Source organism: Cebidichthys violaceus, unplaced genomic scaffold (genome assembly GCF_023349555.1).
Source record: "Cebidichthys violaceus isolate CVI_PGR_0920_01 unplaced genomic scaffold, fCebVio1.0.p SCAF_17, whole genome shotgun sequence".
Taxonomy (NCBI): Eukaryota; Metazoa; Chordata; class Actinopteri; order Perciformes; family Stichaeidae; genus Cebidichthys; species Cebidichthys violaceus.
Window position 1 is genome coordinate 10,090,054 of NW_027176340.1, and position 14,803 is coordinate 10,104,856.

A 14,803-nucleotide genomic window follows, 5' to 3' on the forward strand; every position below is an offset into this window, starting at 1 on the left:
TTGTGCAAAAGTATAATTCTCCCTTGCCTGTTCACATAGATAACTGACTGTGTTGTATGAGAATGTTCCATGCCAAGGCCTTTGGGCCGCTTGTTTTGGTTGCTGGTCGTTTGTTTTCACTTGTTGTTCCTATCAGTCTGAGACCAAAAGTCTGAGACCGAAACGTCTGTAACATCGGCCATCGGCCCCACCTTTGCTCATTCTGTATAAAGAAAGCTTGTTCACTTTTTTCGAGGTTCTTCCTCACTGAGACTGTACGCATTCTGTTGTGATGATTGAACCTTCTCTGCGCAGAGAATAAATACTTAAAAGACAACCTGGTTTTTGGTATTATGTATTTCAGCATTAGAAGACTCACGCAAAGCGGGTATAGGATTTTTTTTCCACCACACAGTTTAGACATTTTTTATTTATTTTTTTCATTGTGCTTATTCTGTTTTGTTCTTCTTATTCTTATTTGTTTGTGTTTCATTCAAGGATTATTTTAACCAGGCCTACTGTCTTTTTGCTTTGTTTGTTGCTTATTCTTTTCTACATTGTCTGATTTTCAGTCTGTGAAACACTTGACTAAATAAAGGTACTTCTTAGAATAAAAGAGTGTAGCCATGAACATACTTCTGTATATTTTTTTCTTCCCTTAAACCAATTAAGGCTACAAATATTAAAATAAGAACTAGGTTGAAACAAACTACAGTACATTTTTCTGAATTTGTCACTTTCCGTATGTGGATTGCCATTCATTTTTACAATTGTTTGTGTGAGTCACTACCACAGTAAATAAAAAGGCCCAGCATTACTTGTAATTATTTAAATGCACATTATGGAGGGGAATCAGTCAGCCACCAAGGATTAAGCACTTGTTGAGGTTCATCCCTTTAGTGTATTGATTGATCTATTAATCTTTTCCCATGACACAAAAAAAATTGATATTAAGCAACCAGTCATGTTGACATTAATTTTTAGTTTTTTAATTGTAATGAATTGTCATTTTTTTAGTTATACTAGATGCTTATGGATTGCTCTACGTAATGGTGTTGCATATAAATGAATGTATTTAATGTCTGCCGATTGTTCTGTGTGTATGCCCAGGGGCCGCAGATTTTTTTTGTGGATGGTCTTACTACTACAACAACAACTACTACTACTACTACTAGTAATAATATTAATAATAATAATAATAATAATAATAATAATAATAAACTCACATTTTAGGGTTTATAGATCAATGGGTGCAGGTAACCACAATGCAGGCAGCAGGGCAGCTTTAAATGGTTAGAGATAGGAGTTCCTGTAATGAGTGATGGCCATGTCTGCCACCTGATGGCTGTGAAGCACAGGGGTTTGGAACTGAGGACATAGACATTGATTCCTGGTGTCAGTCGGGCACATTCTCGATTGCTGTTCCATAAATTAGCTGCTCTAGTTGGCTCTCCTGCTGCCAGATTCCATTTAATTGGAATTGTAGACATGTGGGAGAAGATTTCCTACACGGCAAATCAGAGCCGCGTGATGGTGGTCACTGAGACAATCCATCGGTGTCTGAAACCACAGTAGAGAATGTACACAGACAGTTATCCGCTTTGCAACCCAGTGTGTGTGAATTGAGTGATTCATCAGCTGAATAGTCAATCTTCGATTTTAAAAGTGGAACCAGCGACAGTTTCCACTCTCACTCACTTTAGTGTATCCATTTGCTTTCATTTGACTCAATTTAATGTACTTTATTTTTTCTCTCCATTCAGTTTGAAATAGCATACTCCCTTTGTGTGTGTGTGTGTGAGTGTGTGTGTGTGTGTGTGTGTGTGTGTGTGTGTGTGTGTGTGTGTGTGTAAAGGTAAGATGCTGAGTGTGTGAGTATCACAGTATTGTTGAAACAAGTAAAAACTGCTTTCAAGGATGCAAAGAATACACATTTTTTATTGTCAAGAATAAGAATCAGACTCAATATATTAAAAGTTCAATATGAAAGCAAGTTGAAGACAACAGAGTAATATCCAAACACTACAGAACTTCTGCTTTGACACTTTACTGACAAGGTACTATGTAGCCCAAAGAATTTACCAAAACATATTTAAAAAAGGTGAATAATACAGTTTTATGTATCTACAAAAATGTATTACTTTGACCACTGAGCCTTGAGACCCGTTGGGCTTGGTTGCTAGGTGACAGGACTTGTTTTGCCAATCTTACACACATATAAATTTGCATGAACTCAGGCGGACGACGACCCCAGAGGCTCTCAATCAGTGTGTTTGTGCGTCTAGCAGATGGCAGCCTCAGTTCAAACACCCAAAGCAGGAGGGGTTGGCACATATTTCACAAGGATCCATAGACGTGATGATTGACACTGGAAAGTTAAAAAAAAATGAAAATATATCAACATAGATATTCATCTGACCTAAAATGTGTTTTTCGTACCACCCGAGGGCCAGCTTTTTAAGTTCAATGAAATGCTGTTAATATTGATAATGAGATCCGTGTGCAGTCTGTCTGATGAGCTTTATTAATGGCCCCCAAAGACTATTTGAACAGCCTGTCATCGGCCTCGGGCATTATCATTCCAGAGCCACTTTATGAAGCACCAATTGCAGGATGTGCATAATACCATGTTTAAACAGTGAAACCGAGGAATCCATGTAAGCAAACTAGTGGAGGCCTGCGCCGGCCGTCAGTGTCTTTAATCTGAAGTCTGAGAGCGAGCGTGTGTCTGAGTAACACAACTGTTAATTAAACAGGGTTTCTGAGAGCAAGTTTGAGATTGTTTACTGTATGATTTTTACTAACTCCATTGTGAACCCAACAGCCACATTATGAGAAGGTTTAGAGCGACTGGTGTATTACAAAGATCGAGATAGTCCACACAAGGCAGAGGGCAAGGGGGTCAAACAAACACAGGACTCTTGTCAAGGAGACCGCTGTTGGTGTCCCACGCAAAACGAAAAGTAAATGTTGTCATTCTGTCACTTCGGTCGTTAGTCATGTGACACGTTAGTCGAGTTAACATCCAACTACGCGGTTTTGGTGCCTCAACCTAACTTCCTGTGAAGCAGAGGGGTACGTAGAGCGTCACAGTTTGAAGTTGGGAGTGACAATGTGTTAACTGAGCAGACATCAGACAACTTGGAGGTCGAGGATTTTCTCAGTTGAAATTTCCAAGTTCCGACCTCCAAGTGTTCCGGGTGAAGCACACCAAATGTAAACAAACACCACCATGACAAACACATGTTTATTTGCACAATTGAACAAACCAGCACAATTGAACTGTTTACCACAACCAGCTAGTTATTAATTACGTTGGTGACAGATTCTGACATGGAATCATGCAGAACAGGTTTACCATATGATAGTATGCATTATGTAATTAATAAGAAGCAAATGCTGCCTTTAAGTTGATGGTTTACCTTTTACAATGTGATCTTCAATTGCTATGTGACTTCACTTTAGGAACTCCAACTCTGAGGCTAACAGGCTCACAGTTTCCCCCTGTTTCCAGTCTAAATGCTAAGCTAAGCTAACCAGCTCCTACACTCGATGCAGCCTCTTAGTTAGAGGAAATGTTTGGGTGATATTATATTATTATTATTATCAGCAAATCCCGTTAAAAGACAAAACAGAAACATAATTGTGTAGTCAATAGTATTGTAAGTCAAATATAGCTTAGTCCACTCTGCCATAGAGCTCCATTGGTTTCCAAAATATATTTTAAAAAACTAATCAATGAACTTGGTGATATGTTCCTTCAATATAATGGCTACTATTATTTAAAATCAATCACACATGTCTTTGTGTCGTAAAAAGTCCATATTGCACCAAATGTGTATTAATCCACGGCAGAAAACAAATGCACAATTTATTCCAGTTTGAGTTAAATTTCCCAGAAACATACAGTGCCTGGCTTTCTTAAGCAGTGATTAGCCCTTCGAAAGAAAGGGAACCAATGGCCTTGGGGCTGAATGCCACGGCTGGAAACTACTGAGAGTTGTTGCTGCTGCTGTTGGGGTTTTCAACACAATGTGTTGGTGCCAAAGTGAACCTGATGTCCTACACACATTTTTCATTATGTTGTTTGTTTGTTTGGCCTTTGTTTGTTTGCTCAGTCTTACCTAGTTTGGAGAAAACCATGCCTGCTGCTTTCCCTTGACACACTGGCCGAAAGACCTGCGGCAGGACGGGGTTGGTGCAAACGGCTACGACGCTCGTCTCGGCGAGGTGAGGGCTAACACTGTCATCTAAATCCATCAGCTTCTCCAGCTGCTTCACTGCCTCCAAGGGGAAGCTCCTGTCTCCAACCTGGTAGGTGAGGAACAAGGAAAATGGCGAGGGATGAGAATGATCCGTCAAAAAGTGCAGGTGCTTTTGACTGAGAAAGAGAGAGTGTGGAGTCTTGTCATGGGAATGTAGAGCGGACCAGATAGTAAAAGAAAACATGACCTGACAGAATATTTGGTGTTAAAATGCAGTTTTTTAAGTAAGATGAGGCAAAACATATCCTCAGATCAGCCCGGCAACATTTTTCCAACAACAAAAAAAAGTCCCCTTGGTGTCAACTACTGCTATTTCTAAGATGCATTTAGAAAATACTAAAAATAAGCGAAGACAGAGTGAAAAGACAGAGAAACAGAAAAGACAAGTGATACTCACTTTAACCTGCACACCCAGAGCTCCTCTGCACACACACAGCACCACAACAAGGACAACGCTGAGCACTCTCATTTTCAGATGATGCAAGGTGCCTCTCAGTATAGACGAGAGTTTCTTCTGTGGTCGCTGTGCATCGGCTCTGCCTCTTATGAAGGCGTTTGGACAGATTAGTGAGTGAATTATTAACACAAACAACAGGCAGGGTGAGGAGAGTAAAGGTAGGAGGGACACTTACAAGACAAAGATAAACCAAAGGTTTGCGCACTGCAAACGCTTTGGATCCTCTTTTTTAGTTTATAACCACCATCCTCTAAATTTATTTATAACCTCTATCTCTGTCGTTTACTCTGTCAGCATAATATTTTGCTATTGACTTTGGTTGTCACACTAACGCATACAATGCCTCAGGGCCACTTAATAAATCTCACCCCTCGTCTCTCTCCCACAGATATTTGTCACAGAGCTGTCTGATAAGGAAGCGGCCATATACGTACAAAGCTGTCCCATATAGGTCATTTGTTTGCATGGCTGTGATATTTGCAAATTAGGACACTTTTGAGAAACAAATGGCAATTTTATGTGTCAGAAAAGCACACCTTAATGGAAACATTGAAATGCTCATACAGTCAGTATCACCAATTCAAAAGATATCACACACTAACTCCCTTATTCCAAATGTTTGAAATGAACGAATTAAAGAGTTGGTGAGAAGGAGCTGACCTTTACCTCAGTCGGACAACAGAAAAGAGCCAAACGTGTGACGTCATTGTGAGTCACAGTCTGTATCCTCACTCTGTGATCTCAGAGACTCTGCTTCAGAGGTCACATCAGAGTCACAACATCGACCATTTTTGGCAGGTTTCACTCTGCTGAGATAAAAGAGGAAATCAAGGCTTCCAATTCCTTGTGTATTTATTGTTTTAATAGCTTTGAGACGGACTTTGCTTGTTCATATTTTGGGCCAAACTGTCTGCAACTAGGTAAAGAGACAGGAAATAAAATGAACCGTTACGAAAATTGATGACTTAAAAGAAACAAAGCAGGCAAACATCCACCAGTAGAACTATACATAATATCTGACCTTTAACTATATTTTGGGACTTGTTGGATCACAATACTCTCTATATGATAAAGAAATGTGTCACTGTCACGCACACATACACACACACACACACACACACACACACACACACACACACACACACACACACACACAAACAATGGCTGTTAATGAAGGTCTATAAAGTAACTAGTAAGTATTATTCTGAAAATCAATAAAGACTAAATGATATCTATTGATTACACAATAAATAACTCTTATGAAGGTCCAAGAGGACATTTAAATACATAATGGGAAGCTTTTAGTTCATATATATTTATGTTGCTTCTGGGTTTGAAAAGCTCAAAAAAGATAAGTATGTTCAAGTTTGAGTGGTAACATGTTGAAGATACTGAGCTGGTGAAATACTGGAAATTGTTAAAATAGAGAATGGAAGTACTATTTGGACCATTACAACTCCCAAACTAGACAAGTCAAGGATGTACAGGACATAAATTAAATCGTTAAAAATAGAAAGATCCAGCATGGTTTATGACACAATTTAGTCAAATAATCTCCCTAAAATAATAATAGTAGATTTTTATAAAATTTAAATGGATGTGTATGGAATATTATTTGAAGCTCACTGATGCTTTAAGATAAACATTACTTCTAAGTATGCAGCAAACAGGGTGAAGGGTTAAAGCTAAAGTGGTAAAACTGAATCTGAGATTATTTTTAAACCGCATATGAGTGGTTCCCTACTTGTTTGTTATCTTTTATTCTATTCATTTATTTAACCTTTGTTTTACTGAGCATGCCTATTCTTTCACAACAACGCCCTTTAAATAGTTCAGTTGGGAAAAAATATACACCTGAAATAACCGCTGAGTTGGAGTACAGGCTCTGTGCTCGTGGTGCGTCAACAACCCACTGGTTACTATGTGCATTAGCGTTCGGATGACAGATGTGGTAGATAAATAGTACCAGCAGTTATTATGTTGCTCAGACAGGAGAGGCAAACCAACTGCACCATATGCGGTAATGTCTGGTGAGTAGTATTATTATCACCTGTAATGAGCGAGAGACTCAGAGGCAGCGGCATGTCGATAATATGACATGACCATCATCCAGAACTGAGAGAAAAACAATCTCATGGAAGATGCTTCTGTTGTTATACAACCCCACAAAATACATTTTCAACAAGCCTCTGAAAGGTCTATATTTTCTCTGTATTTTAATCATTTAATTTACTTGTTCATATATATATATATATATATATATATATATATATATATATATATATATATATATATATACAATTTCTATCTCCTCACATCTACGTTATATTTGAAATCCTTCTATTTACTTCCAAGAGGATATACTGGAGGAAAGATACTGATTCACTTCATTAAATGTCAATTTAATTGAATGTATTTTTTTTCTATTGCCTTAAACTGGTCAAATACATTTTAATTGTTATAATCTAACAATATGTCTTTTTGTAAACAATGAAAAGTATCAAAGTTTTTTTTGCATCCGGTCAGAGAAAGTGACGTTGAGCTGCTGTTATTTTATATTACGTGTTATTATCACATTATTGAAAGTTGTAATAATAACGTAAGAAACAAGAAAGTCCACTAACTACTTTCAACCAGCAGACAGCTGTTTGTGTGTGAAACCAAAACAAGACATTTACGTTTGCAACATAATGTTGTTACGCTTGTTGCATGAGAAAGTTGTGCATTCACACTAGTTTTGTTATGTTATGATTTGAACAAAAGCCATGATGTTTTTTATCATCTTAATCAAGTAGTTTTGGTGCATAAAATTGTTTCACAATGTTAATCCCACGGCTTTGTGTGTTTTGCAAGCCTTATGAGGCTGATAAGAAATATATTTATGAAACAAATTTTTTATTCAGATATGTCAACATTTACGCATCCCCTTGTTCGCACAAAGGTATAATTCCAACATTTCTTTAAATTTTATTTCACCTATAAGTCAACAAAAAGTACCAGAATTGACCTTGTAGGCATTGCTGCACATACATACTGCACTATACAGCAAGTTCTGTAGCATTGATAATCACGTACATTCCTATCCCTCAGATATGCACACTCAGCACATTTACGCAGCCATTTCTGGCGAACAAACTCTGATGTAACTGCCTACTGTAGCAACAAACCAAAGAAAGAACGTGCCCGTCCTACTTCAAAAGGGGGAAGCGTCGATCACCGAAACCATGATTTTCTAACGGTACAATGGCAAATAAACTCAAAGAAAGAGCCTCTTTTTTCTCCGCTGACAAGCAGGAGATGATCATGAATTCATATGAGGAATTCAAGACCATAATCATGGCAAAATCGAACACCGCCACCGCTGCGAGGGCTAGACAAGAAGCATGGCAAAATATCGCAGACAAGTTAAATGCGTAAGTGTTGGGGAAATGTTTAGGCTAATTTTAAGTGCCTCATCACCCCAATCTATCAGATTATATTTCTTTAAATGTGCCTGCTGGCAGTAGGCTTATGGAATGCATTGTCGAATGAGATCTTGCTAGCGAAAATAATTATCTCAACTCTTTCAGAATAAGTGGATAAAAACAAGCCCAAAGAGTATCTAATTGATACAAATTAATAGATACTTATGAGGATATATGTACTGTATGCGCTTATGTATCATGTACTATATATGTGTATATACATGTATGTGTAGATTACCATATAGAAGTAGGAGTTTGAATATGTGTGTGCAAATCTGTGTATGGGAGGACCAGTATATATATATATATGTATGTATGTATGTATGTATGTATGTATGTATGTATGTATTATTCATAATCAGAAATTCAATCAATTGAAGCAGTGAAAAGAAATTGTGTGTGATTCTCTCTATTCTTATCCACCTTAATCATGTTCTACAATAATGATATGCTATGGTGTACTAATAACACTGTCATATAATTATGAGTGCTTTCAACCCCCATGTAGTTGCAACCCAGCAATCAAGAGGACATGGGAGCAAGTCAAAACTAAGCACAAAAACATTATTCAGAATGGTGAGTCAATACAATATGTGCCATGGTAATGTATTGAACAGCTTGTCAGTGTCATATCCTTCATATTTTAGCAAACAAAAAGAGGGCTGATATGGTCAAGACTGGGGGAGGACCTAAGACTCCAGATTTTACTCCTGCTGAGGAGCTGGCACTCCAGCACAATAGGGGTAGGCCCATAATGGAGGGCATAGCTGGGGGCAGCTCCTCTGGAGAGGTGGGCAGTACTGGTAGGAGGCCTTATCTCCAAGGTAGGTGCACTTCATTCTATGCGTTTCCTTCATAATTAGTCATTTGGTTAACCATCATCACTTTTTGCAGTGGCTGGGCATTCAGTCATATTGCTGCAGCCACCACCCATAGTGTTGGTTGGAGGAGAGGAGCCCACTGATGCAAGTTGATATTGCTGCATCATTGTGTAATGATTCTATACATGTTCATTGTGTGTGTTTTTTAAAACCAAAGACAATTTTCCAAAGTTCCTATAATAATTCCTAATTCACTAACAGGAGGCTAGTCCAGATGATGAGGAGACTGTGTGGAAACTGATACTCCTATCCAACTCACTCCTTGTGAGTGGTATTTGGACTACATCAATACATTCCTTTAGGCAAATCCTGCTGGACCACAGCCTGATCCGCCGGAGCCTGGCCCCTCTCGCGCTGCTGGAACTGGGGATGGGGAGGTGAGTTTTGTCTTTTTTTCAGGTTGACCATGAAGATGTGCAGACGCTGTACAAGCAGTACTTGCGTACAGAAATTGGATGTGTTAAAATTAACATTATAAGCTATAAGATGGTTGTGACCTTGTGTCTGTCAGCTTTGGTTCATTTCCGCCTCCTATTGGCCAAAACAGCAGCTTTAAGTATATTTTTGAAAACAAAACTTTTTACTTTTTTACAAACGGCAATAAAATGCAAATAGTAATAGTAATAATGATAGTAATAGTGTGTTTGAATATGCAGGAAACAGCACAATGTACAGATGATATATCAATGAAAGCTTTTTATTCAAAACAATGGTAATAAAAAAAAAGAAACATGAGGAAAAATGAAACGTCTATTTTAAATATGTATACGGTACAAAGCTTGGTAAGATAGAAATGTAACAAACAGTGTCAATTCCAAAAATATCATGTTTGGTATAGAACTGTCACCACAAAATAAAGTGGTTCTACAAAGTAACAGTTTACAAAACCACATACCCCAGTTCGTCTGATTTGTTTTTGGGTTTTATGTCTAGCGGCAACTTTAAAATGTATAAAGTACCCAATGGGCCAGAGTCAGAGCCTCTGTGTTCAGGGAACATAAAGTCATCATCTCAACATTGCAGGCAAACATTTGAAAAATTCCCTGATATAGTTTTGAGGGGGAGGAGAAGAATCACAAGTCTTAAGCTGGGCAAGATGTTTCTGGCTGGCTGCGTTTGTTTAGCAGCCAGTGCAGGCAGCAAAGGCGCAGATCTCACAGACATCCATGGGAACCATAGCTGAAATAAAGACAAAAAACAAACAGAAAGACTCTGTTGAATCACCTGTACTTCGATGAGCATGGATCGACGCACTTAAAACTGCATCACAAAGACTGACTGTTCCATATATAATGGTCTCACCTAGTCTGGCGAGGGACGCAGATGCTCCCCTCTGCCTACAGAGGGGCAGGAGCTCCTGCGGGAGCATGGGGTCGGCACAGACGGACGCAGAGCTCGCCCTGAGTCGTGGGCTTTGTTGTCCTGTCGCATCGCTGCTCTCCGTTAGCTCCTGGAGCCTCTTGATGGCTTCCAGAGAGAAAGTCAATCCGTTCTCCTTGAAAAAAAAAAGCAGATGTTGTCATTAAAGTGCTGTATTCAAACCAAAAGGCCCAGTTTGCTGAATATGCAAATAATGTGACAAAACAGAAATACATGGCAGAGGTTTGCACAGCTTTAGTGTGGTTTGTAATCCACGAGAGTACAGAATGCAGGTTTGTAGCAGTCTGCATGAACAATGCCATTGTCAAGGCCAGTCAGTCACACAGAAATGTCAACACTTACTTCAACCTGCACAGCCTCAGAGGTCCAGCCGAGAGCCAGGACGAGGACAGCGATGGTGGCGAGAGCGGCCTTCATGGTGACAGTTGACAGCGGTTTGTCTTGCGGCGTTTTTGTTTGTCTCGTGATGTTGCTCAGCAGGTGCTCAGCTCAGTGTCTGCTCTCCCTCCAATCACAAGCTTCCTTTTAAACAGTTCTGGCCCCACAGCCCGGCGGTCATGTGACCAAATGGGAGCAAAGTTTTTCTCACGGGTTAATGAGTAGTGGTGGGGTTTTACAGGGCTGTAAAGGGGAATTCATAAATCAGTCTGTGGCCTCATGGGAATATTGTTATGGATGTTTTGCTCTGCATAATTGATCACAACTCTGGTTGGTTAAACAGTTACCATTTGCTCCATTGATGACGATGAAGCCACACCAGCCCATTGTTAGAAAGTCCTGTGACTCACATCCATGCAAATTATTGAACTCTGTTTCATGTGATGGCATGTCTGACAGACCTGTGGATTATTTTGGATTTTCTTTATTTGCACATTTACACAAAATACTTTTAAACATTTTATATATTTAACATTATAGATAGCATTAGAGGTTAGAAGCCAATGATGGCTTATGAAGACATTCCCCATTAGATATCATTAGTCATACTTGATAGGAGGTAAAAGGATAAAAAGATGAAGAAAACATTTGCATAATTCATAAAAGTTTCAACACAAAGAAGTATTAGTATATTAATGTATTAATATAAGATTAATAAAATATTTGCAAATTACACATAAGTTAAAGTTTACAAGTTGAGATGTATCTCAATAAAATCCATGACTGTTACAAATCTTTTGCTAATTCAAGTTCTTTTCAGATGTTTTTTTAATGATTAATGCAGATGTGGATTGCAGAGATGGAAGCAGGTTGTTCCAAAGAGACGGTCCTCTGTATTTCAATGAAATATCTTGTCATGTTCAAAAGAAAGTCCCATGTGTTATATATACACATGTATAGTATATTACAGAAAATGTATGCTGTTACATTTTATACTGTTTTGCTTAACTTACATTCTGAGTGAGGGAACTAGGCTGAAACCATTAAATACTGTATATATGCAAATATCATTTTATCCCATGTGAGTGGCCTGCAGAGCTCTCATTAGCTCGTAGTGTGCCATATTCAGATGGTATTTACTGAAAACTGGTGGATGAGTTGACAGATATTTCTGCTTCTGCTGCAGAAAACATAAAGTTCATTTTTATTTATTTATTAAGCCCTTGAGTCCATCAAGATCTGAATTAATAATCGGGGACACTTGTAAGATATGGGTATGCTACCTTTGTGCTTTAAGGCCAACAAGACACTGGCTGTGTAGAAAAAGCTTTCAGGAAACGGGACTAGGAAAGAAGTAGATCACAAACAACACAAATACCAATAGATGCATTTCCCTCAATGCTAAAGAGTTGTCCTTTTACCAAAAAGCTTCGTCGATAACGCTGCAGAAATCAAAACTATGACCCTCCAGTAATGGAACGACTATAATCGCTATGCCTCTCAAGGTCAGCGAGAGGCTGCAAAAATAATCAATTGAATTCGCTTATTAGTGGACCCATGCACGCTCCCACATACACAAGGATGTGACAGGCCAGTGAGGTTTTTAATGAGCTCCTTAAACACATTTCTGCTCCAGAGCATGAAGGGTGTATCTGTCTACCAGGGTGGCACATTACAGCTCAACAGCAGTCATCAAGCTTTAATTTCTGTCAGATATAATAATGACTACAACAGAACATCTAATTCTCAGTGCCTATTATTTAGTTGTTAATGTGTGAAGTTACGATTTATGAGGTGATTTTTGCCAATAAAGGATAAGGTTTTATTATATCTGTTTTGAACTATTAACAGTTCCTCTGAAGAAACCTAAACTAACAACGACTTGATTCTGCCAACAAGTATTTAATTCATTGCTAATTGGTTTTGTTAACACAGTATGCGCAACAAAATCATACCTCTAGCATTAACTTATCTTGTATCCCCGATGAGCGTAACATTTTTTATTTCAAGCCCTTTCTTGTGTCATTACATATTTGTTTACAAAGCGGATTTTACTAAATCAAAGTGTGCTAATTTACTTCATTACTGATAACAAAAGTAACCACAAACAAATTAACTAACAAATACATACACACTACACAATTGGCTGTATATAAGAAGTGAACGTAGTTGCCGGGACATCACTCATTGGTTTGCGGACTACAGTTTTGAGGCCTTGAGTTTGCCGTTTTGGAGTTTGCTTGTTTTTTGCAATCAGAAGTGACATGAGAGGCTGGAGCTAAGTCCAACCAAACGTTAAAGTTGTAAAACTAAAAAACAGACAACTCTCTGACCGGACAACACCGAGGCAGCAACCTGTCAATCAGAAGGTAGCCCCGCCCTAAAGCATACCCTACTTTATGGTCTGTTTTACTCTAAATTAACCATCATTTACTAAATGAACATCATGCTGTATTGAAGAATACTTAAAACCAGAGATTGAGACCATAAACTCATGTTTACAATGTTTACTGAGGTAATAAATCAAGTGAGAAGTAGAGTCATTTTCTCATAGACTTCTATACAATCACTTTTTTTGCAATCAGAGGAGTCGCCCCCGACCCAATGGCCATTAGAAGAAGAATGCGAGTTTAAGGCAATTCTGCAATGGCTTCAGTTTTCAGACCAGAAGGGTGCCTGGTAGCACAGAAAGCTGCAGGGGGTTAACTGGGACCCACGGCTCATTTTCCTTCCCTATAGTGGTTTAATCCAAGCATGCTTGGGTTCCTGACGACAGTCCAAAGACACGTATGTTGGGTGTGTGAATGGTATTCTGTCTACATTTTGCCCCTGTGACAGAGGCCTCTCGCCCTATGATGGGATAGGCTACAGCCCCCAGTGATGCACAGGATAAGCAGGTAGAGATAATGGATTAATAAATGATGAAAAACTACAAAAACGGCAGTGTCGTCTGCATTACTCACCATCAGTTGCACTGTATCATACAGTCCATGCAGACGGGTGGGAGTGGTATACGACACTGAGATTGCATTGTTAATCAATAACCTTTACTTCAGACAGGTAAGGCTTTGCCCAACTTTTGAAATCAGGTCAAAAGGTTGCAACGAATGCGGCTGCCCTTCCCGAAATGTGTGGGTGGTACGGTGTGACGTAACAGAAATTAGGGTGAGGCGATCCACTTAAATAATTAAAGTTTTTTTGAAATATTCATAATTTTCATGCTTGTAAAGAAGTGTTTGTGTAAAGGTTACGGATAATGGATTTTAACATTGCACTGCACTCAGTAACCCCTGTTCACGTCAATCTAAACCTTCTCATAGAAGCTGTTAACGCATTTGTGCTAATTGACTTCATAATTCAAGTGCGGTATTGATTTCAAGTCACCGTTCGTCTGCGCTTGTCAAAAAGGTCTCTAAGTCGTGGGGAAAAAGGCAGTTAGTCACACAGCTAAGACAGATGACTCTCATGTAGGCTGGAGGGCAGTAAATCATCAGCCTGAGTGTGAATAGAGTATTTTAGAGTATTTATCTAACCTCCTCTCACCATAGACATCTTATAGTCAAGTGGGTCAGCAAGCAGTGTTTCTCCCTCAGGACCCTTTTTTATGTCTTTAGCTGAGCGTGATCCTGTGACCCCTCTGAGAATAAAATTATCTAGATTCTTTAAACCGGCTTTAAGATGATTTCGGCCAATTGGCAACGAAACAAGCTTCAAACACAACATCGACACACTAGCACCTTTTAAACTTGTTAAAGTGTTCACAAAAAACTTACACGAGGCAACATTGGCTTCATTTGAAATCATGTTTCTGGCCACCTGGTTAATGTAACTCCAGTATTCACTCTCTTTTAGCTCGGTTTTGCTTTTCACAAACTCCTGGAAGAAATAGCTAGCTGCTAAATGCTCCACGTGAGCATACAGTCAGAGCTTTTTTGGTGAAAATGTCCTTGAGAAAGAGCTAATTCTTTCCTGTCACATTGCACCTAATCATCTGACCCA

The 14,803-nt window shown here is 38.9% G+C and overlaps 2 protein-coding genes across 2 annotated transcripts; both read right to left on the reverse strand.

Moving 5' to 3' along the window:
- Positions 1-1,899: 1,899 nt before the first annotated feature.
- On the reverse strand, positions 1,900-4,775 carry LOC137873534 (guanylin-like). The gene is made up of 3 exons (XM_068711766.1): positions 4,642-4,775; positions 4,104-4,290; positions 1,900-2,347 (listed from the first exon to the last, which is right to left on the reverse strand). The coding sequence occupies exons 1-3, from the start codon at positions 4,711-4,713 to the stop codon at positions 2,277-2,279; spliced, it is 330 nt and encodes a 109-aa protein (XP_068567867.1). The 5' UTR covers positions 4,714-4,775; the 3' UTR covers positions 1,900-2,276.
- Positions 4,776-9,727: 4,952 nt separating this feature from the next.
- Positions 9,728-10,928, reverse strand: si:ch211-220m17.5 (guanylin family protein). The gene is made up of 3 exons (XM_068711767.1): positions 10,769-10,928; positions 10,349-10,541; positions 9,728-10,225 (listed from the first exon to the last, which is right to left on the reverse strand). Exons 1-3 carry the CDS (start codon positions 10,841-10,843, stop codon positions 10,167-10,169), a joined length of 327 nt encoding a protein of 108 aa, XP_068567868.1. The 5' UTR covers positions 10,844-10,928; the 3' UTR covers positions 9,728-10,166.
- Between the last annotated feature and the right edge of the window lie 3,875 nt (positions 10,929-14,803).

Coding starts and splice junctions, on each gene's coding strand:
- si:ch211-220m17.5 (XM_068711767.1), bottom strand. CDS start 10,843: ATGAAGGCCGCTCTCGCCACCATCGCTGTCCTCGTCCTGGCTCTCGGC. Junction 10,542..10,768: donor CTGAGGCTGTGCAGGTTGAA/GTAAGTGTTGAC, acceptor TTTTTTTTCAAG/GAGAACGGATTGACTTTCTC. Junction 10,226..10,348: donor TGCGTCCCTCGCCAGACTAG/GTGAGACCATTA, acceptor TCTTTATTTCAG/CTATGGTTCCCATGGATGTC.
- LOC137873534 (XM_068711766.1), bottom strand. CDS start 4,713: ATGAGAGTGCTCAGCGTTGTCCTTGTTGTGGTGCTGTGTGTGTGCAGA. Junction 4,291..4,641: donor CTCTGGGTGTGCAGGTTAAA/GTGAGTATCACT, acceptor CTCACCTACCAG/GTTGGAGACAGGAGCTTCCC. Junction 2,348..4,103: donor CATGGTTTTCTCCAAACTAG/GTAAGACTGAGC, acceptor TTAACTTTCCAG/TGTCAATCATCACGTCTATG.